We start from the raw sequence: 24,689 nt of genomic DNA, 5'->3' as shown, positions 1-24,689 counted from the left end.
TGTCATAGAACATAGTGTTTTCAAAGCTTTTCTATCTTGTAGCATGAATCAGTACCCTCATCTCCTCTTATGGCTGTTGCCAAACTGGTAACTGCTAAGTGAGTATAAATAAGTGATATCACACTGTTGCCTTTGTTTGACAAATTAAATCCCGGCATAGCAAAGGATAAGATTTAAAGAAACAAACAGCAAGGAGTAAATCAATCACTATTTTCCCAGGCTACCGTTGAATTTGCCTCAATTTCTTGTTTCTTTTGTCAGAGCCAAGAGTTTACCTGGTTAGGGCTCCCTAAGGAACCAGATTCTGGGTTTGACAAGTGTAGTGCAAATGTTCCCTTCTTTGTGCCTTCCAAGCATTTTGAACTCTTTTCCTGAGTAGAGGTTTCCCAACGTTACCTCAAGATAGAGATCTAAACTTCACTTGCCATCTCCCTTGCATCCTCAGGTCCAGGCTTGAGACTTCCTCTTCACCAGCCAGAAGCATCCATGCCCACGTTCCTGTTCTAGGGGAAGCTTCCAGGGCTGGCATCAGAAGTACTAGTTGGGGTGATGCAGTGGTGGGCAGTTCCACTGGGGCAGTTATGTCGTCCAACGGGAGCATCAACCCCAGTTTCAGCTTCCAAGCCTGGTCCTCTGGAGAGGCCCTCCTGGAGAGTCTGGTAGTTACTCATGGTCTCCGGTTAATTCTTTTTTTGCTTAAATTGGTTAGAAAGTATTTCTGTTAAACAAGAATACGATTGCTATCACAGGACCCTACCTTAGAAACCCTGTTGGTGCTGAACTGTAAGGAGAAGCTTGCCCCAAATTCACTAATTATCTTTAGGGCCATGCCCAATCTCTTTTGCAGAAAAGCCTTTGTTTGCATGGCTCAATTTGACAAATTCTCTCTGTCACTCAGAGTGTAAAAAGTTTCACAGGTGCAGTCTGAATGATTGTGATTGCGACATTTGACACTAATAAAATATTAATCCCCACAACAGTATATTGGTTTCTCTGCAGAACAATAATTCTGAATCACAATCTCTTTACCAAGTCCATCATGCGTGTAAGTTCAGGCGGCCTTATTTCTTAACCACCCTCCCTGCCCCACTATTTTTCGCAAACACATATGAATGTGCCACAATAGCTCTAAAATACGTTGATAGCTTTATCTGAACATTGGTGATAGATGGAAAGTTTTGACAAAAAAACCCATAAATCTGTGATTTTTGAACTTTGTATGGACATGTTGTATAATTAATAACATCTGATAAGAATATATCCAACCACTGATTTTAACAAATCCCTTCTTATACTTTTCTATATAAAGACACGCCGCAGACTCCAGTGCGCAATTTGGAAGGCCTACAAGAACATTGTTTTTGTGATGCTAAAGGTAACTTCCATGCAAGAACCTGTCAGTGTATGGAAATTTTGTCAAAGCTGGTTCTCTCTCCACCCCACTCCATCCTCAAATGACTACTGCACAGATCCAGCTTTAAGACACCGGGTTTTGAGTTTCTGAGAGCACTCTGAAATGAAATCCAGGAGAGAGGTAGCATTTCAACTGAGGTTCTGATATTTCCCCTCCACCTACCTGAGGTTTATTTTGTTTTTGGCATATGGGAGTCTACAGAAAATATCACAAATATCAATGGACCCTTCCTAAAATATATGGAAGCTGATGATACAGTAGCTCCCAAGACACATGGTACATGCATACACCATATGGACCTAAGAATATACCTGTGAACATACTATTCTATATCAAGAAATACTAGCCTGAAGTCTTAGTACCGTGTATCTTTAAGGTGACCTGTGTCCATTACAAAAAGAGAGACCCCGCTGTCATAATATTTATTCATAAGGGCTGTAGAGAATTATATTTTTAGGCTAAAAATTTTCCCAGAACATATGGTCTCAAATGTAAAAGATAACACAAATAAAAACCCATCCATGAAAATGAATCAAAATTAAAGTATCCTAAGACCAAGAATTTTCCATACTTAAAGAAGATTTTTGAGTACAACTGTTTATCCTTAACAATGTTTAAGATAATACAGATATATAAGACATGAATGGGAGACCAGTGGGAGCCAAGTGGCAGATGATTCCATTGGCATGAGTTCCCAAAGGGGTCAGACTTGAAACTGACCAGCAAGGATCGATTTGCTAGGAAGTCATTCTGAAGTCTAAGTTCTTATCCTAAGATCCATGGCCAGATGGCAAACTAATACTCCAGGCAACACAATTGTGGAGAAATCAGAAACCATCTTCCGAGTCTCTCTTCACCTCGACTTTGAACTTTTCCAAACTATACATCTATGAGCATTTATTTTTTATTTTTTATTTTTTTTTAAATTTTATTTATTTAATTGACAGAGAGAGAGAGAGAGAGAGAGACAGCAAGAGAGGGAACACAAGCAGGGGGAGTGGGAGAGGGAGAAGCAGGCTTCCCGCCGAGCAGGGAGCCCGATGCGGGGCTCGATCCCAGGACCCTGGGATCATGACCTGAGCCGAAGGCAGGCGCTTAACCAACTGAGCCACCCAGGCGCCCCCATCTATGAGCATTTAACATGCTAGTTGTTCAGGCTAAAATCCACCTCAATCCTAGATTTCCATCCAGGGTGACTTTTACCTACAATAATGTCTAGCTGAGCACTACAGCCTTTTAAAGGGTTACTGTGATAGAGCTCTTTAATTACTCTGGTTACCTCATGAGCTCTGTCTCTGGGGATGAGTGTGTTTCAGGCATGGAGTAGTGTTGAGGGGGAAACATTCCTACGAGCTCAAACTGGACATAACTTGTTTTTAATGCTTAATGTAAACATCTAGCTATATTCTCATTAGCAATTCCACAAAGCAGCATAATGCCTCCTCTTCTCATTTCCTCCTCTTCTCTCCTTTGAGCTTCCAGTCTGACTGTCTTCATTGTTCCAGCTCCCACTTGCACCCTGGTGCACTATGCATTTTCTGCTACACCGGCAGTAGCCTCCCCGTTTGACCACCAAGCTTCCACCTTCTGCTCCTTTGAATCCGTCCTCATAACCATTTCTTCCAGGAGGACAGACAGTAACAATTCACAACCAGGCTCCCTGCACCCATTAAGCCTGAAGGATAAGAGACTGGCTTGTTAGCATAAGCAGAAAGAGTTGAAGAATGAACACTTAATAACTGTTTCCTTTGGTTTTGTATTCCATAACCTTTTCTGGAAACTTGTCATTTACTTGTGTCTTCTCTATGAGAAGCCCGAATCCTCCTTATTTCCTGCAACATCGTATTGCCATAACTTATTAATGGAAAAAGTTGAAAAGGTATGGAGTTATTATTTTTGGTTTTATTTTCGAGATAACTCATACCTAAACCATTTGTCAACTCTGTGACCTGACTGTCCTTCTCTGAGAAATTGCACCCATTTGGATGAGTCTGTCTAAATCAATTATTTGTATGGTTGCTGATTATTGTTAGAAGTTCTAAGGCTATAACAATACCTTTTCATTTATAAAAGCTCAAGAGAACTCTCTCAGACCCTTCTCCCTCCCTGCAGCCTCCCGGGGGGCTTTATGTCAGCTCTCAGTAAGTGGCACTTACAACAAAGGGAAACGATTGGGCAAAAGATAGAATCATTTATGTTTGAAACACTACAAATGATAAACATCTGCACATAAGCAGTTAGTTAAATTACCATTTAAAATTAGAAACAACTTCCTCTTTTTATTTTTCAAAACAGGAGATTGACATCATCAGTAATTTCTAGGAAACTGTATTAAAATTTACTTTTAAAAAGTAAATTCTTGACAATTCTGAGGTTTCTCATTCAAGTCAACTGAGGGTGCTTCTGTTCTAGAGGAATTCCTGACCGTTTTTGAGAAAGGGGAGGCCAAACAGAATAAGGGCAGAATAAAACAGGGCCAATTTAAGTCCTATCTTAGGTACTGAAATCAGGAAAGTGAAGGACAACATCAAAAAGGTCTCATAGGAAGTTGTGCACCCACTGACCCTCCTCTGCCCTCCCCTGGCTCTCCCACTAAAGACACATTTGTTTCCAGAAATGTGCATCCAAAAACGAATGTCAAAAGAACTTTCGCTAAACCAGCTGCATTTCATTTAGCACTACACAGGGGGAATAGGCGCCATCAAAACTCCCAGTTGGGATCTTTTCTTTAAGGGGTCAAGCGAGACCTGGACAGAATCAGGTAGGATGACATTCCCCAGAGGGCTGAGAAAGTAAAGGTTAGGAAGACAAAGGTAGAGGGGCAGAAGTAGGGTCAGAATCGCCTCTGAGCATCAAAGATGATCTATTCCAGTTGCAAAACTTCTCAGCAGTAGTTTTCCATTCCCTGTGGCTTTGACATCTGCCTAACACAATCACTATGTTCTTGCTCAAGCGAAGGTGAGCAAAAACACCTGTATTAGTTCCTCTGGGCTTCCTTTGGCGGGTGCAGATGGTCTCCTACGTGCTCTCCTCATGCACAGAAAGAATGAGTCCCTATAAGAATAAGTTCTTATAAGCATTAACACTTCTTTGGGTTCAACAGGGACGTGTATTTATTGTGAATACAAGGAAGTACTTGAGGGTTAAACTCAATAAAATGGAGTCTGGTTCTGAAAAATATATGCTTTCAACTGTTAGATAAACATCAAAGAATATGTAGCAAATGATGATCAGGATAAAGCAACAAGGATGGCAGTAATTAACGTCAACATTAATGAGGGTGGGCTATGTCCTAGGCACAATTCTAAGCCCTTTACTTTTATCAACTCATTTCATCCTCTCAATAACCCTATTAAGGTGAGTTCTATCATGATTGCATTTTATAGCTATCAGGATGCTGAATTTTCTCATCAAGAATGCCATTAAAACTTAGCACTGAAGAAGCCATAGGAATGTTTCCTGTTTTGTTTTGTTTGGGTTGTGGTGTTATTTTTGTTGTGTTTCATTAGTTAGTAAGCACTTATATAAAATTTACAGCACGGCAAGTACTGATCTAAGAATTTTCTAAGTATGATACTAACTCATTTAATCTTGATGACAACCCCATGAGCTAGATCCCCGTATTATAACCACTTTGAAATGGTGGGCGTTGAGCCTCAAAGAGATCAAGCAACCTACCCAGAGTCACATGACTAGCAAGCTAGAAGAGTGGTGCCCTAACCCCAGGTAGTCTGTTTTGAATGTGCAGTGGGAAAAAGGTCTCATACACAAGCAGGTGATGCTTAAGCATTTCTTGAATATTTAGCCAGTATGCCCAGTTTATTGGGAGGGTTTGTGGAGTGTGTGGGTCATGTGAAGGAGAAGTTGAGAAGGGAAAGATCGGTGCTTATTCTGTCTCTCTCTCTCTCTCTCTCTCTTCTTCTCAGATGTTGCCAAAGACTCTGTTATACCTCGTGATTGGTGTGAGAGCTCACGTTTTCTCTTATGGAGGTTCCTGCCTAGTATACCTAGTAGTGATGATAGACCAATCCCTGGGGATTAGAAACTATCTGAGATATGAATGAATAGTCCAAATCAATTTCAATGCTAATAGCTAATACTTCAGATTTTAGTTTAATCAATAATCATCGGACTTCTTCACATTGAGCAACAAAATAAACTACAAAATATACTACATTTCTACTCGACTATCTAAGCACACATTTCCACATAACTCTTTAGACAGTTTAAGTTTCAAATAAATCCAACCTGGAAACAACAATCTCATAAAGAGGAATTGCCCCGGGACGCCTGGGTGGCTCAGTCGGTTAAGTGTCTGCCTTCAGCTCGGGTCATGACCCCGGGGTCCTGGGACCAAGTCCCACATCGGGCTCCCTGCTCCCCGGGAGTCTGCTTCTCCCTCTACTTGTGTTCTCTCTCTGTCAAATAAAAAATAAAAATCTTTTTTAAAAAAAAAAAAGAGGAATTGCCCCATATGCCAACACCGACCACCCTTGATTCCCATGCAAGGAAGGGAAATTGACATTCACTGATGAAGTTTTGAGCATTTGGAAAGCCTTTGGTTCAGAGGCCTGGTCTCATGAATAAAAGAACCTAAAAGTATCTCAAGTAGAGAAGGAGTGGAATCTGGTGCTTTGAGAAGGAAAAGAAAGTAAACAAATCTGAGAGGAGGAAGTTGATTCATCCAAAGGGAGGGGGAGGGACTGGGGGGTTCTTCAGATGGCTGGGAGCGTACTCCACTTCTACCTACATCCTTTGGGCAATAAGACCGCAAATAGGCAGGTGTGCCAAGGGAGGCTTGGCCCTGACTGCTATATATAGACCAGGAGTTCCCACAAATCTTCTGTTAAAACTTAGCACTAAACCAGAAGAGCCACAGGTCTTTTTATGGACCCATAGGCATGGGCACAGAACAGGAAAATGGCAGCCACAATGAACGTAGTGCCACCCGACTTTTGGCTAGTAAAATCCCTGGGGTACCTGTGCAGACCTCAGGGAGGAGAGAGGACCATTGTTCCTACCAATAACTGAGACCGAACTTCTGGTGAACAATGACAGTAGGGGCCTGAGTCAGATTTGATCTTATTTAAGAAAAAAAATTATATTTTGTACATTGAATCTCATGAAGTTAGACATGGAGGCAAACTGTACATTCTTTCTCATACCTTTTGATTGTCTGGTATTTACCTGGGTTAGTAATAGTAGTGGCAGTAATAATAATAAACCAATTTCTGATGTTCTTTACTCTGGGGTAAAATTGTAAATACTTATAGATCCAGGATAAGAAAAATGACTTAAACACTGGTGTGGCGGAATCTAACACCTGCTCACCAAAATCCGTATTTCCCCCTTCTTCCAGGGTGTACAGCCAGAATAACCCTTCCCAGCATTCCCGGCAACTGCTGTGGCCTCACAACTAAGTTCTAGTCAATGAACGAGAGCAGAAGTTAGGTGCACCATTTGCAGATAAGTAGTCCCCCCCCTTATCAGTGGTTTTGCTTTCCATGGTTTCAATCACCCAAGGTCAACCATGGTCTAAAAGCAGCTGATCTTCCTTCTGACAATACGTCAGAAGGAAGATCAAGAGTAGCCTAATGGTACATCACAACGCCTATGTCAGTCCCCTCACTTCACCTCAGCATAGAGGCATTTTCTCAGCTCACATCATCACAAGAAGAGGGAATGTGGTACAATAAGATATTTTCAGAGAGAGAGAGAGAGAGAGAGCCTATTTACATAACTTTTATTACAGTATATTGTACGTGTTCTATCTTATTGTTGTTTATCTCTTACTGTACTTAATTTTTAAATTAAACTTCATCATAGGTATGTATGTATCGAAAAAATGTGGTACATATAGAGTTCAGTACTATCTGTGGTTTCAGGCATCTACTGGGGGGGAGGTCTTTAAACATATCCCCTGTAGGATGAGGTGGTGCATGGGGACTACTCTATAGACCATTATAAGCTTCCAAGCACACACCTCCTTGATCTCTTCCAGTCTGACTATCTAGAAAAGGGACGATCCCAAATCATCATAGTGGGAATCTGCCCTTCGAAGATGTCAGAGGCTTCATTAGTCTTTATCACTAAATGACCCTGAATAACAATGAATGAGCAGAACCTCTGCACCAACAAGAGCCCTCACAATACTTGAATAGGCGAGAAATTTCTATTGTGCTAAACCCCTGAATTTCTGGGGTCTACTTGTTACAATAGCTAGCATTATTCTAACTCATGAAATTAGAGTGGCTGGAACAACAACTATAAAACCTTTTTCTCACCTACAGTCACCACACAATCATGTCCTCTGTGTAAAGAGTATCTCTCAAATTGTAGAAAAGATGTAAGAAAATGGTAGTTTAAAATCCAGTGTAAAGTTCATATTTAGGTTACCTATAAATGTCTTTTGTTTGCCACACAAAGCATTCTATTTTATTTTAATACGTTGCCAACATTTATAGGTGAGGAAATTTCACACAAAAATCTGGATTTTCGGGCAACCTCTTCGGGTCCCCTCCCTCCTCGGGAGCTTTGTACTATCATACTCAATAAACCTTGCTTTGCTGCCTACCACTATCTAGTCTACCTCTTCATTCTTGGAAGTGGCGTGATCAAGAACCACGGGCACCAATTGAGAAAAAAATCCTGCAACAGTCAGGGGGAAGAACAATTCAGACATTCAGTGTAATCAGTACAAAGATTGGAAGGCAAGAGCAAGCCTAGTCTGCCCAAAGAACTGCAAGACCAGTGTGGCTGGAGTGAAGGGAGGGAGGTAGACGGGAGCGTGTGTGTGTGTGTGTGTGTGTGTGTGTGTGTGTGTGTGCAGTGCATCTTGTGGAATCATGTGGTTACTGTAAAGACTTCGCCTTTTTTTCTGGATGAAATGAGTAGCCACTTGAAGGGTTTGAACAGAATTATAGTATGGTTCCAGAGCGCCTGGGTGGCCCAGTTGTTAAGCGTCTGCCTTTGGCTCAGGTCATGATCCCAGGGTCCTGGGATCAAGCCCTGAATCAGGCTTCCTGCTCAACCAGGAGTCTGCGGAGCCTGCTTCTCCGTCTCCCGCTCCCCCTGTTTGTGTTCCCTCTCTAGCTGTCTCTCTCTCTGTCAAATAAATAAATAAAATCTTTTAAAAAGAAATCGGGCTTTTCATCTTCTGAAAAACCCGATTATCTAGCCAAGTTGGGCTGTACTCTCCCTTTTCCGTAAGATATGCACCCTCCAGACCCACATGACTTGTTCTGGCCATCTTCCCTCTTATGCATTGCTTACTTGTGCTTTGAATGCCGTTGAATGTTCCTGTTAGATTATCATAAATGGCTGGGGATTAAAAAAATATGCAATACCAACTAGACTATAATTACAGTGAGCAGAGATTACTTTAATTATTTACATGCTACGTCCTTGGCTTCTTTTGATGGGAATTATAGAAATAGTCATATAAAATCTATAACTGCATTCGTTGGCCTGATATTGCCGACAGTTTTTGCCCTCTGACTGTATCTCTTAATATTCCCTATATAAAATCCAACATAAAGTCTCATTTCAGAATTAACTCACTAGAAAATAATTAGTAACATCCCTCCCCCAGGACAGTAAGAACTACTCATCTATCATTTTCTCTGTTTTGCGTTTGGCTGTTAAGGGCATCATAGCTCTATTTCTGCTTCAATTATACTGTACGGGAAGTTGTGATTTAAACATGTGTGTTCCATTTTTCTCCTTTTATTGCTATTTTATTTTAATATATATTCTCATTTATAGTTATTTATGTACTTAAAAAATTCATCTATTTCATACATACATTTCTTGTAGGCTCAAATTCTTTGCAAAGTTAAATAGAGTATAAATAAATAACTATGGTTAAATTAAACATTATAGTTAATGTTTAATAACAGTATAAAATTATATCAGGAGATCATAAAGCTTAATATTCTTAAAATACTAGGCCATATCCATTTGAGATACAATATTTTTCTTGTTTTGTTTCTTTCCTTTTGAAACTGGGGTAAAATTAGTAATAAGTAATTTCTTGGTATCTTTTCTGGATGATTTGCTATCAACTAGAGGGGCATACTTAATTTGTTTTTTAACATTCACATTAAAGAGCAACTATCATATACAGATAGATTCTTGTATTTACTTGGTCATTCATTCGACAAGGCATTTATTGAACACATACTTTGCATCAAGAACTATATGAGACTAAAGCCAAGTCTCAGAACTGGGGAACTCAACTAATGGAGTAGAATCAAGCCTAAAGGAAAGATCCATAGAATATGCACTAGAGGAAGGGACAGTTTCTGCCTGAGGAGTCAAGAGAGGCTTGTCAGTTGAGGGAGATGAGATGTGCTCCAGGTTTTGAAAGGCAAGCGGTAGGTGAAGCAGAGGGAAGTTGTCCACCTTGAGAAGGGATGGAGGCCAGAACCTAGGGGAATCTTTAGTGAATCCTAGATCCTCAAATGGGTGCCATTGTTGAGCGTCAATTGTCAGTAGAAGGCAGGGGACAAGGTCAGGAGATGAAACTGTCAAAGGAAAAGTAGTAGGGATCTGGTCAAGATCCTCACCTGACATGATAGCTATTTACTCTCTTACGGTTGATGAACAACCAGTGAGAGATTTAAGTAAGAGACTTACATGCAACCATGGAACCAACTCTGGAATCAGTCTGATTACTTCCCTTATGATTCACTGATTTCATTTGGTAATTATGCATTTCAGAAAAAAATTAGTACAGCTTGAAAAGGTAAGTATATTAAGTTAGAGGCCACTAAAATAAACTTGAAATATATGGTAAAAGGAATTTAAAGGCAGGAAAGTAAGATGGGGCAAGTGTGAAGTTTGGTTCACACAGTTCATGTCCTGACATCCTACCTAAACACTTGTTAGAGGTGAGGCACAAAGAACTTGACTCTCGACTTTCTGGTAGTCAAAATAACCATTTATAGAGGCAGGATCCATGGAGAAACAGCAAGCCCTGTGCTTAGTGGAGGTATCAATATTTGTGGGGCAGAAGGCATACTCTGATACAATAATAAATTTCCTCAATAATAATCTGACAGCAAACAATAATGAGCTTTATAGGACAGTTTTCTTTCTTTCTTCTTTCTTTCTTTCTTTCTTTCTTTCTTTCTTTTCTTTCTTTCTTTCTTTCTCTTTTTTTTAAGATTTTAGTTATTTGAGAGAGAGAACACAAGCAGGGGGAGGGGCAGAGGGAGAGGGACAAGCAGACTCGCCCCTGAGGGTAGAGCCGGACGCAGGCCTGATCTCAGGACTCCAAGATCATGACCGGAGCCGAAGCCAGATGCCTAACAGACTGAGCCACCCAGGTGCCTTTAGGAGAGCTTTCTTATAAAGTCTTCCCAATCTAAGTCGTTAGCATCATGCCAGGCCACTTCTCCCACATTCAGTGAAAGCAATTCTAGGGCAACCTGATTCAGTCTAGGAATTGGCTCTCTGCTGACCTCACTTAACTGAGGAAGGATTTGAGGGTGTCTCTCTAAAAGAAAACATGGACTTTATTTCAGGCACTCCTCTGTGATGTGCTTTCTCTCATCCAAGCTTTTTAAAGCTAAATATTGAGTGATACTCCTGGTTAGACCCTAAAGTGCAGTGAAGTCCAGAGCTCTCTGGTAGAATTGAACAATTAGGGTGGGGCTAGAACCGATATCCTCTCTTGGAAATTGTGGGGCCTGAAATGATACTTTTTGAATTCAACCTCCATTCATCCACTCACCCACTGTCTGACTGACTGACTGAGTCATCTGACACCTACTTATTGAGAACTGACTGTGGGCCAGACACCAGGAATTGGATGCAGGCTCCACTCTTAGGAAACTTACAATGCAGAGAAACAGAAAAATTACAAGGAGATAGTTCTACCAAAGGCTTAAAAAGACATTCACCAGGGAAAGAAATGAGCTGAGGAAGTGCTGACAGGACACAGCAAGATTCTCCTCAGAGAGTAATTTTGTCTTCCTAGTACCCCCTATAAAATAAACTGGCAGCTAAAATGAGGTACTTTATTCTATAAGGTTATTGACCACAGTCCCATAAAAATGGTGGAACAGTTTTACTGAAACAGTTCATTTTGGAATAACTGTCAATAAATTTTTTGAACCTTTGTATGTGTTGGGCACTCTGCTAACTATTTCATACGTATCACCCTACTTCACTTCTAAAATACCCTGTGAGGTTAAGTAATGTTATTAGCTTCTCTTCACAGATAAGAGGAACAGAACTTCAGGAACCTTTGTCAGGTCCTTCAAGCCCAGTAACTAGCTCTCTCTTACTACCCTCTCTCTGGCAAGAATCAGATAGGGGGGCTTTTAAAGTGCCCTCATGAACTATATCCATACCTTATCTTCCTTTGTAATGGAAAGGTATCATTCTCACTCATCTTAAAGTGATTTGAATTCTTAAGAAAAAAAATAATGAAAATACAATGTGTACTAGATTCTCTTAGCAATAGTACAGTTTGAGTTCTGTGTGAGCATTAATGGCTAGATGAATGCAGCCCAGAATCAAAAGGGAGAAAATGCTTTGTATAATCCTGCATTGTTCCCATCTGATTTTTTGACAAGTAGATGGAGATTATCACAATGACCTATATTGGAATGTTTGGGCCTCTAAAATTTGTGTATTCCTTTGATAAAACATTGCTGTGAGAAGTAAGGCACAAAAATAAGAGTTTGAAGAAATACATGGGTAGCTAATAGGTATTTACCAAAAAAAAGTGAAAGGATTATACTCTGTGTCCAATTCAGTGGCTAGACAAAAATCCAGCACATGTGATGGTTCTAAAAAGCTGGGGTGGCAGGAATTGTCTTTGGGTGCTTATTCAGCTTAAACTCAGTCATCATCTACAGAACATGAAGAAATAGCCCTCAGATCTGGTTGAGGGGAAAATTAGCCTCCTGGACGTCAGCCAGAATCTAGGCTTGCAAGATGTGACCAGACTTACGCCTTCGGTCTCTGTACCTCCACCTACCCTCCCTAGGAGATCCAGCAGCTAAGACTAGTGGTTCCCACAGTAATTTATTGTGCCTTGGATTTCTAGGCGAAAGAAAAAAAAAGGTAAGTTTAATAAGATCCTGATGGAGTTCCAAAGTTTTATTTTGAGTATCGCCTCATCAGCATGCTAGAAATTTAGCTGTTTAGCCACATCTTACTGGGCTAGGTCTGCTTGATGGCTCATAGTTCAGAGAGCACTGATTCTAAGTTATGAGTATCCTGCTGGTGTGAAGTAAAAACTCAGACCCTCTCCCCTTCCAAACCTGCAGAGAAGTTTGGTAGTAACACTCGTCAATGGGATTTGAAAGCCTCTGCTATTCTTCTCTGATTCGTAACCTCTCCAGCCCAAGCATGTAGGAGATGAACCATGGAATAAGCACATATGGGATTCAAATGAGGGACCCCATAGTCATCCAGTCCAGACAAACTAACCAAAGGGGGGCTGCAGAGAGGGTTGACTATAATATAATTTCTGAGATTTATCGCCCACACACCCATACTGTGTTCATTAATAATCATTGTGGAATTTTCCATTTTGATTAACAAGTCTGGCTCTGAAAGAATAACCCATAGGGCAAGAATTTCCCCATTCCTCATTGGCTTCAGATAGGGCTCCATGAGATCCTACCACCAAAGTCTCTCAGGATAATTAACAGCCATGAGGTGTATAGAATATAATACAGCTAAAAGGTCATAAAAATGAATTTATTAGCACACTGGCTTATGTGTGTTGGCATATACAGCAAAAATTCTGAATTAAACATGAAATTTTAAAAAGTGAAATCAAACTTATGCCAACAGGGATCTTGGAGTAAGTCTTTGCTTTGCAATCTACTAGCTCTTCGCTGTGAGTAGGCTACTTACTGTCTCAGACTCTCACTTTCTTCATCTGATAGAGGAGTAGTAATACCTGCCTCACAGGATTGTTGTGAAAAATACATGACATAATGTGGGTGGGAGCATTTCGGAAACTATAAATCATTATATGACTCTAAGGTATTATTCATTCCTGTCACTTTATCTTAGAATTAGTCATGACAAGCTTCAGGAATGAGGTGATACTTTTAGAGTATGTAGAAGTATGGGATTTAGTTGGGAAGAGGAGGGAGATTGTTCCCATTTGGCTCATCAGTTGAATAAACATGCCCACCATGCCGCCATCCCAGCTTGCTGTACTAAGAATCAGGCCTGGAGATGTTGCCCAGAGGCAGGACCATGAGGACAGGGAAGCGGGCCCCCAAGAGGGAGATGCTGGTCAGGGACTGTGATTCTGGTAAAACAAAGGGTCCAGGTTGAAAGTGGTAGGGGTTTTATTGGACAGTGCAGCTCTTCTCAGACATTAGCCATCATCACAATCACCTGGAGGATTTTAAAAACGCATATTGCTGGATCTCACTCCCAGTGTTTCAGGTTTGGGAGGTAGGAGATAAGGCCTCAAGATTTGCATTTCAAACAAGTCCCAGTGACTCTGATGCTTCTAGTCCAGGGGCCACTCTTCTAGAACTACTTGGACAGCGTGAGAATCGCAACTTCTCACCTCTAAAAACTTAGTCTGATTCTGACTAGTTTAAAGAAAAAGGGAATTTCCTTCAAACTAATGAGGGTTGTTGAATGGTTCCTAAAATGCACAGGTATCAGATTCAGAAACAGACAGGAACTAGAGCAGTTCTGGTCCCAGCAGCACAAACCCCTTCATCATGCTGCCTGGACATCACTGGCAGGAGATACCACTTCCAAGAGTTCTTCCTCTCTTGCTTCACCTGAATTAATATTCAGAATCTAATTGGCTTAGAGAACATGCCCACTCCTCAGCTACTATGTGTGATAAGGTACTTTGAATTACAGAGCCTCCGAGACTGTGCACGATGGAAGAGACGTAACTGAAAAGGATATCAGGTAACTACTGCCAAAGATGTTAATGGATGCTTATGTAGCCAAGAAACAACAACAACAACAAAAACAGTCCATGTCTCCTAACATAGTAGGAAAAGAACAATTAACAGAGGGCCTGGAATTCCAGGGGAGAGGAGTTTGCACTTGATCTAAACTGAGGGCTCCTGGAGATTCTTCGAAGGCAGCTGATAGCTTCTTTAGAGGAGGAGAGGAAGAAGTGAAATCAACTCTTCAGGAAAATTTTGTCTTGGGTACCCAGGGTGGGCCCTCCCGTGCCCTGTTTTCCTGATTCCAAGCTTCAAGACTCTTGCTTCCAGGTTTAAGTATGTCCTCAGGAACTCTAGGTCAGGAACTTCTGATTTAAAGGCATACTCATCTGTCCTACAGCTTGAAGCATGCTATACAATTCACTGGAATGGTTCCTTCTTCTGGATAGTCTTAACTTTTTTCCTTTATTAGAAATATTTCAAGCATACAAGACGGTGTGGAGAATAACATAGCACTTGAGTACCTACCTCCCAGGTACCCAGATTTCTCTTTTTGAAATAATCCCATGGAATATTATAGAACTTTTGGCCATGGCCAAGTCTTGGAGGCAGCTAGATCAAGAGGTGGGCTGGCCATTGAGATGGAAGTAAGGCAGGGAGGCAAACCTGTGGGTGACTGCTCGTAATCAGATCATCAACAACGGAGTGGGTAGACAGGGCTAAGTCCTTATCCCCTCAAATATTAAAAATAGTGAAACAATGGATTCAACAATTTGGAAGGCATTAACTTTAAAAAGGATGCTTTTCCTTAATGTACTTTAGTCCTGACTCAAATTGCCCTGACATGAACAATCACCTTTGAGCCATTATAAACATTTGCTTCAAATAGTTGTTTAATCCTGTGTAGATCTCTAAGTAGATAAGTAATCATGCGAGAAGGATTGATAAAAACGCCTTGGGCGAGTTAGCCATGTGGGTGGCTGGCGTGGGTATCCAGGATGCATTTACGACCCTTTGTAATCTTTGAAAAGTGTAAGCTGTGACTACCTAAAGTTAATGAGATGAGATTTTAAGCTTCCAAATAACAGTAGTGACAACTCAGTCTGAAATTTTTAGGCTTCTGTCTTCTCTCCATTGTATAGCTATCAGTTTAATTATACAAAAATATAATTCAACTATTGGGTTTCAGACAAGTGAACTCTGAATAAAAGGAAGCTGCAAGGTTGTTAATTTTCATGTTATGACCATAATTTCCTTTGGATGTTCTTCTTTCTTCTTTTGAAATAAGGGTTTTCCAGAACTGTATTTTCTTTTGCTGCTACTTTTTCCTTCTATTTCCATTCTATGAGATCATTACCTGTTGTCCTCTCCATGTTATACCTTGAAAGTATCACATTCAGATTAGGGTAACACCTTATGTAACTGTCATTTTTAAGAAATAAAATTTAAAGTAGGCTCCTATAAATACCAGAATGACTTTATTTTTAATTTAGCCATTTCAAGAATTCATTTCGGTGAAATCGAACAAGGTATTGAGCTAGACCCTGTGAGAGGCATAAAGATAAACAGACTTGCTCCCTGTTCCCCATGAGCTCACAGTCCTGGGGAAGAGCTAGTTCACATCACATAATTCTCTTGTGGGTCATAGTGTGACAAGTGACAAAAGACAGGTGTAGAGATGTGCCGTGAAAGTACCAAAGAAAGAGATTACTTCTGGTTGGATGGTCGGGAGATACCTCCTGGAAGGAACAATTTTGACGAAGAATGGGAAAAACCTGGCATTCTTCATCAGAATTGTTGGTGGGGACTGATATTCCAGGTTGAAAGAAACCATGAGCGTAACCCTTAGGGTAGGAATGCATGGCATTCTTGGGAGTCACAGCTGTGTGATACAGAGGAGTCAGGAAAATGGGGCAGAGCCTCATTTTCAGTGTGCGGAATGCCATGGTCAGGAGGTTGGACTTTATTCTGGAGTAACCGGCAACCGTTGTCTTACTCTAGGCTTTGCAACAGGGGAAATGACATGATCAGAGCAAAAGTCATTTCAGCTTAGCAAATATATTGGGTAGCTGTAATATGCCTAGCCCTGTTCTTGGAGTAATAGACAGAGGGATACATTCTTGATGTTGCCCTCAATGACCTTTGAGTCTAGTAGGGGACAGATACATGAACAGATAGTGTCAATAAAAAGTGGTATTCTGAGCTAAAATAAATGTATGTACAGGAGGTTATGGGAGCCCTGAGAAAGTAGTCTGGGGGCTAAGGAAGAGGTTATCCCTGGCATAAGTCTTACAAGAAGAGTAAGAATTATTTGGATAAGGAGGAGAGGGAGGGAGGGTCCAGACCAAGAGAACACAGAGAGCAAACTCACAGGGAATCAACTGGCAAGGGATGTATAAAGAAAGACAGCAGTGCCACTTTATTAGCTTATTCAGTGGGAGGCAGGGAGGGAGAAGGGAAAGAGGAGGGAGCTGAGGTGGTAAGAATGGTCCTTTGGAAACCTCTTTCATGGCAGAGGCAGGGAAGGAAGCCAGAAGACTACTACAGGGTCACATCCTACGGTAGTGGTACATTTAGGAGGCATGGCCCAAACAGGAATTCCAAACTTTCCATGTGACTCCCAAACGTTTAGAGGGATTCAAGTATATACTGCCTGACAATTCCTGTTAATCCTCTGTCATTTCTTAATATTAAGCATCCGCAGACGTCCCAGGAGCCTTCTGGTGTCCTATCCTGGAAGGACCGTCACCCCCTCTGCAGAGTTCCATTCCGACCACCTTGATCCTTCAACCCCTGTTCTCTTTTCTGCCACTCCAGCAGGTTTCATTCTCCCTTTGAGTGTCACTCTTTGTCTCTGTTTGCTTTTCTGCCTCCACCCTGCTTCTTCACGCATGAGCTTTACCCTTTTTCTTCTCTGCAAACAGGACTTGATGGTGTGAGAGCAAGAGGGCTACACTGCGATTTGGGTTGTGGGGGGACAGTGGGAGCTTCTGAACTTGAATATGTTAATATTTGGGGGCCAGTAGCAGTAAGATGAAATATGGTCAGAAAGAGGGATATGGCAGTATGATGGAATAGAAGACACAGAAGTGAGATAACTTTCAGAGACATACTCACAGCCTGACAACTAACTGAATGTGGGATGGAGGCAGAGAGGGGTAGGATTTTAATACTGCTTGGTACTTTGGATGTAGACTAGATAACAGCAGTGTGATATTACTCACTATGGTGGGGATCCAAAAAGAGGGGCACATTTAAGAGAAAAGATTAGAAGATGATAAATTTGACTTTGTATATGCTGAGCCTACGGTATCGGCAAGATATTCAAGTCATATTTAGCAAGCATAAGGCTTTAACTTGATGCAACATGCTAGCAGTCTCCAAACCTTTGTGCACTCATGGTCAAACACCCTTGGCAAACAACATACTATGATCCTTTCTTGGAGATTGGTTATACACTGATAAATCCTGCAGTGACTACACCCATCTAACTTCATTTCCAATGGCCCTCCCATTGTTTTTCCAGAATACCTATTAACATCATTGGGAAGGTTATTTTCAAGGAGCCATGTTTTAAGAAATTATCGTTACAGCCCTAGGGACCTGTAATTAGGGGGTGATTAAGATAGAAAGAATTTGATGGGGGTGGAGGGGGTTGTTTATTTGCACGGAAGTGAGAGTTGCAGCATTATGTACTGATGAATCACTCCGACTGAATAGAGCGAGAAGAAAGTTTGCAGAAAGAACCTCTATAAACACCGTTTGATACCCGAAATGTCATGCAGAGAATACAATTTGGAGAGACAGCAAGCAAATTGTGGTAGCAAAAGCATGGGTAGAATTGACATGTGTGACAAGTGGTCTAATCTCTAATATTGTTTTCCTACCTGAAAAATAATCCCCACCTTGTTGGGTTGTACTGAGATTTAAAATAGAAAATATATGAAGCGCCTACCACATAGTAGACACAGAATCTACTCTCGATAAACACTGTTATTAATGTTTTCATTTAAATCTTCTTGATGAGGGGCACCTGGGTGGCTCAGTTGGTTAAGCGACTGCCCTCGGCTCAGGTCATGATCCTGGGGTCCTGGGATCGAGCCCCGCATCAGGCTCCCAGCTCAGCTGGGAGCCTGCTTCTCCCTCTGCCACTCCCCCTGCTTGCGTTCCCTCTCATGCTGTCTCTCTCTCTGTGTCAATTAAATAAATAAAATCTTTAAAAAAATAAAATAAAATAAATCTTCTTGATGAGTTGAAACAAAGCTTTCGTGATCACACTGCTGTATTAAAACCTGAACTTTGAGCAATTACATGGCAGAAATCTCTGTTGTGAATATCAATACCCTAATACAAGAAAGCAATCCCAGTTAAGACAAGCCTGGACCAGGAACAGCATGGTACAGGAATAGAATCCACAGAAGCTAGGCAATGGAAGAGGACACCACAGGAATTTCCTGAAGGCATCTGTGACTATGGTTTGTTTTTTGTTTTTTGTTTTTGTTTTTTTTAATCCGCTTTGCATGAAGAGACGCTGGAAGCTAATATCAGAACCTTAGTGAACAATCTGCTCTCCTTAAAAAATTTCTGAGCTAAACCCACCCTGGGTGAATGGCTGTGGGTATCAATCTGGCATGAGGAGACATCCTCTGACAGTAGTCATTATCTGGCACCCTCAGGGGCGGACTGGGGTCGGACTGGAAGGAGGCATCTGCAACAGAAAACTGAGCTAATGAGACATACTGCTGTCTGAATATGTCCCCACGTCACAAATGCAGGCCTTAATCATTTTCACTCTTAGTCAGTTGAGCATCCAAGGCCAAAAGAGATTCTGAAGAGATTCCACAGCAGATTAGCTGTTCTCTATCCGCGGGCCCCCCACAAAGTCAATTACCATGATTTATCCAAATTAGCTTATTTCAAATATCGAAGGGAGGGTGACCAGAATTTGTCATTTTGCAGTCATTTCTGTAGGACTTCTGGACTGCAGCCCCTTAGGTCTCAGATGATCTTTGTTGTTACTCAGATTGGCCATTTAACATGACCGGCTAATGTTCTTAATCAAGAAGCCATCCTCCAGTCCCCAAGGTATGGGTAGAGGAAATCACTGAAGGGAAGATGAGTAAGTCTTGCAGGAGACTTGTAAGGCAGCAAGATGGTTCAGATCCTTGGGAAGGGACAGAGGCAGGGCGACAACTGGTTTATGTGTGTGAACAAACAAGGATCTTGTGGCAGGAGATGCTCGTTAATTGTTCTCTGAGTGAAGATAGGCTAAAGTGTCAATGAAATACACCCGAAAATTTCATAGGGTCTCTCAGGGGAGTATTTGCAAGGAAAATGAACAGTTCTCTATCTTTTAGGGTCACTTGCCCAAGAATCACAAGACTAGGGCAGAATGAATATACACAATCCAGTGCTACTTGAAATGTGGTCCAAAGTTGGCAGCAGCAGCATCACCTGAATCTAGCATCATCTAGAAGTACAAATTCTCGGGTCACACCCTAGGCGTGCAGAAATCAGAATCTCCAGGCAATTTGTTTTTAAAAGTTTTCCAAGTAATTCTCAAAACACTGAAGTTTAAGCAGCACTGTTCTAGGCCTGTATTCGGTGTGCCAATCATTTCCACTTCCATTCACTCACTAAACCTGCCTGGTTTCCTTGTTTTTCTACCCCTTCGTTTCTTGTTCGCTTATCCTGATGGTCCCTGATTAGATCGTGTGGTTATAGATAACACAACAGTTTTATAATTTTTACCCTCAGCATAAATCAGAATTCTACTTATGGAAAGCAACTTTGTAGAGGCAGTAAAAATACTGATTCTTAGCCTCATGATTTGGTGTGCAGCAGAAAGACAGTAGTTACAACTTCTGAAAAATGACTGTTCATTCCCAGGAGAACCATGATATAAATTAGGGGATTAAAAAGGAGAAAAACACTTACATGAGCTGTAAGTTGCTCTTGGGAAGCTTTCACTTCAGCTTGTAATTTCTCAATGCGCTGAAAAGGGAAAAAGTTTAGAAACAAAGAGTGTAACTCTTTCTTTTACATATGCAAAGGATTCCAGATATAAATAGATACCAGTTCTCAAATCCTGTGAATGGCAGCACAATCTCAGCTAGATGTTTTGGAAGTTGTCATTGAGAAATCCTTGCTCCTATCCCTAACTTTTATCCCGTCTATTGAAGAGCCCAGCAACAAAGAACGCAAATATGTTAAGATTTAGGAAATGAGTGGGAAAATAATGTTTGCTTGATGTACTGAAGGTAATGCTAACCTACCTTCTATCCTATATACCTATATATAGGATCAAATGGGTTTTTACCTGCCTTTGGAACATCTTTCTGTATTCATAGAAAACATATATATATATATATATATATACATATACATATATATATATACATATACATATACATATACATATATATATATACATATATATATACCAAAGGCAGATACAAACCCATTTGAGTTCAACAAGAAAAAAACTTATATAAATGCCCAGAAATTCCAAGATTCCGAGATTATTAGCTTCTTAAAATTGATAAAAGCGCATGACAAATTTTCTGATCCACTTATTTCATGACATGGAAAGTATTCCTTGATAAAATTCAACCTTAAAAACAAGAAAACATTTGTGTAGTTAATACCACTTACAAAATAAGTAGAATATTCAGCTAATATGGTTCAAAAGGATCCATATCAAACAAACTTAAAATATCACTAACAAAATTAATTTGTATGTGAATATTCATCAGTGAATACAATTATATTTAGCAAACACAAATATTATTATTTGCCATCTTGAACTTAAATACGAACTTCCAAGCCAGCCGGAAAGGACTGCAGAATGGTCAGTTCATATAAGTTTAGGTAGCTTTTTAAGAGAAAGATTATTTTTTCTTCTACAACGTACCTGGTCTTTTGCAAGAACCATTTTTTTGTATGGTTCCCCACTGTCTTCCTTATGGTCCAGAGTCCCTAGTTTTTCCTCCAGCCAGGAAACTTGCTCAAGCAGTTTGGATTTTGTTCCTTCAGAGGCTGCAAGCTAAAGACATTTCTTGTAAGGGCGTGCAAGCACAGTGTTTTTTTTTTTTAGAGCTCCTTTTAAAAGTCTAATTTATAATATTTTGCCTGCCATTGATATCTATTAAACATGAAAAGGCCTTCTGGACTATTCCTCATAGCTCACAGAGATTGGTATAGAGAGATAAGGAAATAGTGTTGACTTTATTTTTATTTATAAAGATCTTTCTGGGCAAGAGATGAGCCTTCGTAGTTAGAACAGGCCAAGAGATTTCTAATGCAACAAGCTCAACACTCATCTTTCTGGTGTTTTAAGATTTCACTTTACTTGTACAGCTAAAATCTGAATTGTGGGTTATATATTGTTCTTGGAGCTTAACTCTTGGGGGACTACAGCTCTTTAGAAAGAGTAGGAATTCTGACTCCTTTGAATATTCACCATATAAGCAGCCGAAGGGAAATGCAGGAATTTCAAGTTAAAGTCTGATCAAAGGCAGATCTATGCTAAATCTTAACCAGAAAATGTCTACAGATGACTGTCTTTGTTTTACTGTTTGTAGATTCCTCTTGAGAAAAGGGTAGTTTGATAGTGCCTTGTTCCTTAATTCCCTTGGAGAGCCCCTGGACTAGCATTTCCTTTCATTCAGACAGCTTATTGTGCATTTTCTCTATAGCTCAGCAACAATTCTGAAAGGGTCTCTGGAAAGGGACACACACCTTGTATTCATTCCAGTTCTCTGTGTGTCCTTAGAGGCATGAATTATCTTTAAGTATCTCTTTCGTATTATTCCAAGTGTTGTTGTAAAGCAGACTGTCTCATCTTGAAAAATGCAGCAAGTTTTTAAAGACAATTTACCAAATGGGGAAGCAGAAGCATGAAGAGTTTGGTCTTAAGGTGGGCACATCATATATATACGGGCATAGAGCCAAATCCACTCATCCTCACAATCATTCACTTAACAATTATTTGTTTAGTTGGCATGCTGCCCAGCCATTGCGTTATGCATTGGAGATTCCAAAAGTGCCATGTGGAGGACCAGAGGGGACACATATGTCATGAACTGTTGGCTATACCTTTCGGCTCTCAGTGACATGGGAGAGACGCGTAGCGCTCCCCATGGACAGTGATGCATTTAACTCTTTTTTTTTTTTTAAAGATTTTATTTATTTATTTGAGAGAGAGAGAGAATGAGAGATAGAAAGCACGAGAGGGAAGAGGGTCAGAGGGAGAAGCAGACTCCCTGCTGAGCAGGAAGCCCGATGCGGGACTCGATCCCGGGACGCCAGGATCATGACCCAAGCCGAAGGCAGTCGCTTAACCAACTGAGCCACCCAGGCGCCCCATTTAACTCTTGAGTACATAATAGTTTGGAGATGTAGCCTGGTTTTTCTAGGCACCCTTCTATTTATTCCACAACATAGTATAATGGCTAAACACATGGACTCTTGAGTCAGGCCCTTGGGGTAAACATCTCACTTTCCTACTTACTATCTATGGGATTTTGGCAAGCTTCTCAGTCTCTCTGGGCTTGAATTTCCAATCTGTAAATGAGAATGGGGATGAAAAGAATACTACTTACCTCACAGGTTTGTTTTGAGGATTACATGAGTTTATGCAAGAGAGATACTTAGAATAATGCTTGAAACATATCCTGTACTTAATACCTACTATTGTTATACTTTCTTCTACCTCCTCTAGATTACAATAAGTATTGATAGTGAGTATTGATTGTTTTATTCAGACATTTATTATTTTTCAAATTATAAAACAAAGTATCTGAGGACATCACAGCATTTTTGAGCCAGTTACCTTAAACTCAAAATGTATTCAGTTCACTTACTTCCTGCAACCACTATGGTGTTCAGGGGAAAAGACCTCTCTAGATCTGGCAATTTTTTTCTCTCAAATATAGTTTTTTTCAGTCTGACCTATTTTGTTCCCATATCCTACCTGAGCTGTCATTGATCCAGACACCATTTGGTTGTCTTTCTTTTAAATCTACCTTCTATTGTTTTCAGGCTTTTTTTTCATTCATTCAACAGATACTCATTTATGCACTCATTTGTTAAAGAGATATGTTGAGCAGTTATTATATGTAAAACTTAGAGGTAACATATGAGAGTGATATTGCTTATATGCTCAAAAAAATTCACACTTTACCCAGAAAGGCAGACAATTTTAGCTATTATGTACTATGAACATATTTAGGTGGATAATAAAATGACATTAATAATTTACTGGGTACTAACTACATATCAAGTGCTCTGCAGAACCTTTTGTTTTCACATTTATTTATCTCAATCCCGCTTCATACCCATTTTGCAGATAGGGGAATTCAGTAAGTTCAGTAAAGTTGTATAACTTGCCCAGGGACATAGCAAGTAAGTGTTGGAACCCAAGCTTTCAGCAGTGGACACTGGGTCTGACTCCCTAAACCCAGATTTGACCCCAGCTCCTAAAGTGGGGCCTGAGAATCATGAAAATCCTATCCTCTTTGCTGCTGATTGATTTAGGAATCAAGGCCTAAACCAATTAGAGTCTGGCTTTTCTTTGATCACAGTTATTGTATGAGGAGAAATGATCTAATTTGGGCCCCTCACACTGCACAGGAGGAATTTTGATGATTTGGAGAAACAATCTCTCTCACCTACGAGATATGAATGCTATTGTAGTCATCCTATAAACATCCAGGAAACCAGTATATGACGAAGCAACCCTCTGAATGGAAGAGTGGACAACATTATTGAAATGTTTTATCAAATAATCTTGAAGCATGTCCTTGACTCCCACAGAGTGAGCTAATAAGCTTCCTTATTGTTTAGAAATTGAATTTTCTGTTACTTGCTACCATAAGCATTCTGTTGACAATTCCATTCCAGATTCTATTGTCTGATACCAAAGTGCCATGCTCTTGACCACAAATAAGTCAAATCTATGGAACAACAGCAGTAATCAACATTTGTTTGGTGGCTATACCATACCACACATTCTGCTGGGTGCTATCTTGACATAAGTTACCTTAGTCCATTGCTCAAAACTCTATAAGGAGTTTTGTTTTTATTTTTTGTTAATTATCAACATTTTAAAGAATGAGAAACTAGAAGCTTTTCGGAGTGAATTAGCTTGCCCACAGCTAATGAGAAGAGGTTGGATTTGGATCTACATTGGTCTGCCTCCAACTCTGGGTTCTATATTATATCCAAACCATAACTCTAAGGCTGCCTGCACAGATGAGGCCTGTGGACGCCCCCCCCGCCCCCCGCTACCTACATGACCCTCAACATTCTTTCTCAGCGTGTTTACCTATTTACCTGAAAGAGATTTATTTTCTTTTATTCTAAAGCCTGAGAACTCTATC

At 40.4% G+C, this 24,689-nt stretch overlaps 1 protein-coding gene across 4 annotated transcripts in view; it reads right to left on the bottom strand.

Annotated features, from left to right (window-relative positions):
• The window catches only part of CCDC192 (coiled-coil domain containing 192), a 197,981-nt gene that overhangs the window by 119,512 nt on the left and 53,780 nt on the right, over nucleotides 1–24,689 (bottom strand). For all 4 annotated transcript variants that reach the window (XM_027607030.1, XM_027607031.1, XM_035727808.1 and 1 more), the window contains exons 4-5: nucleotides 21,221–21,352; nucleotides 20,245–20,301 (exon numbers count right to left, since the gene is read on the bottom strand). In XM_027607030.1, coding sequence (XP_027462831.1) covers nucleotides 20,245–20,301; nucleotides 21,221–21,352 — 189 coding nt within the window. The remainder of the gene's footprint in view (nucleotides 1–20,244; nucleotides 20,302–21,220; nucleotides 21,353–24,689) is intronic.

Source organism: Zalophus californianus, chromosome 5 (assembly GCF_009762305.2).
Source record: "Zalophus californianus isolate mZalCal1 chromosome 5, mZalCal1.pri.v2, whole genome shotgun sequence".
Classification (NCBI taxonomy): Eukaryota; Metazoa; Chordata; class Mammalia; order Carnivora; family Otariidae; genus Zalophus; species Zalophus californianus.
Note: the sequence above shows the minus strand (reverse complement) of the source record. Positions and strands in the feature narration are given on the sequence as shown.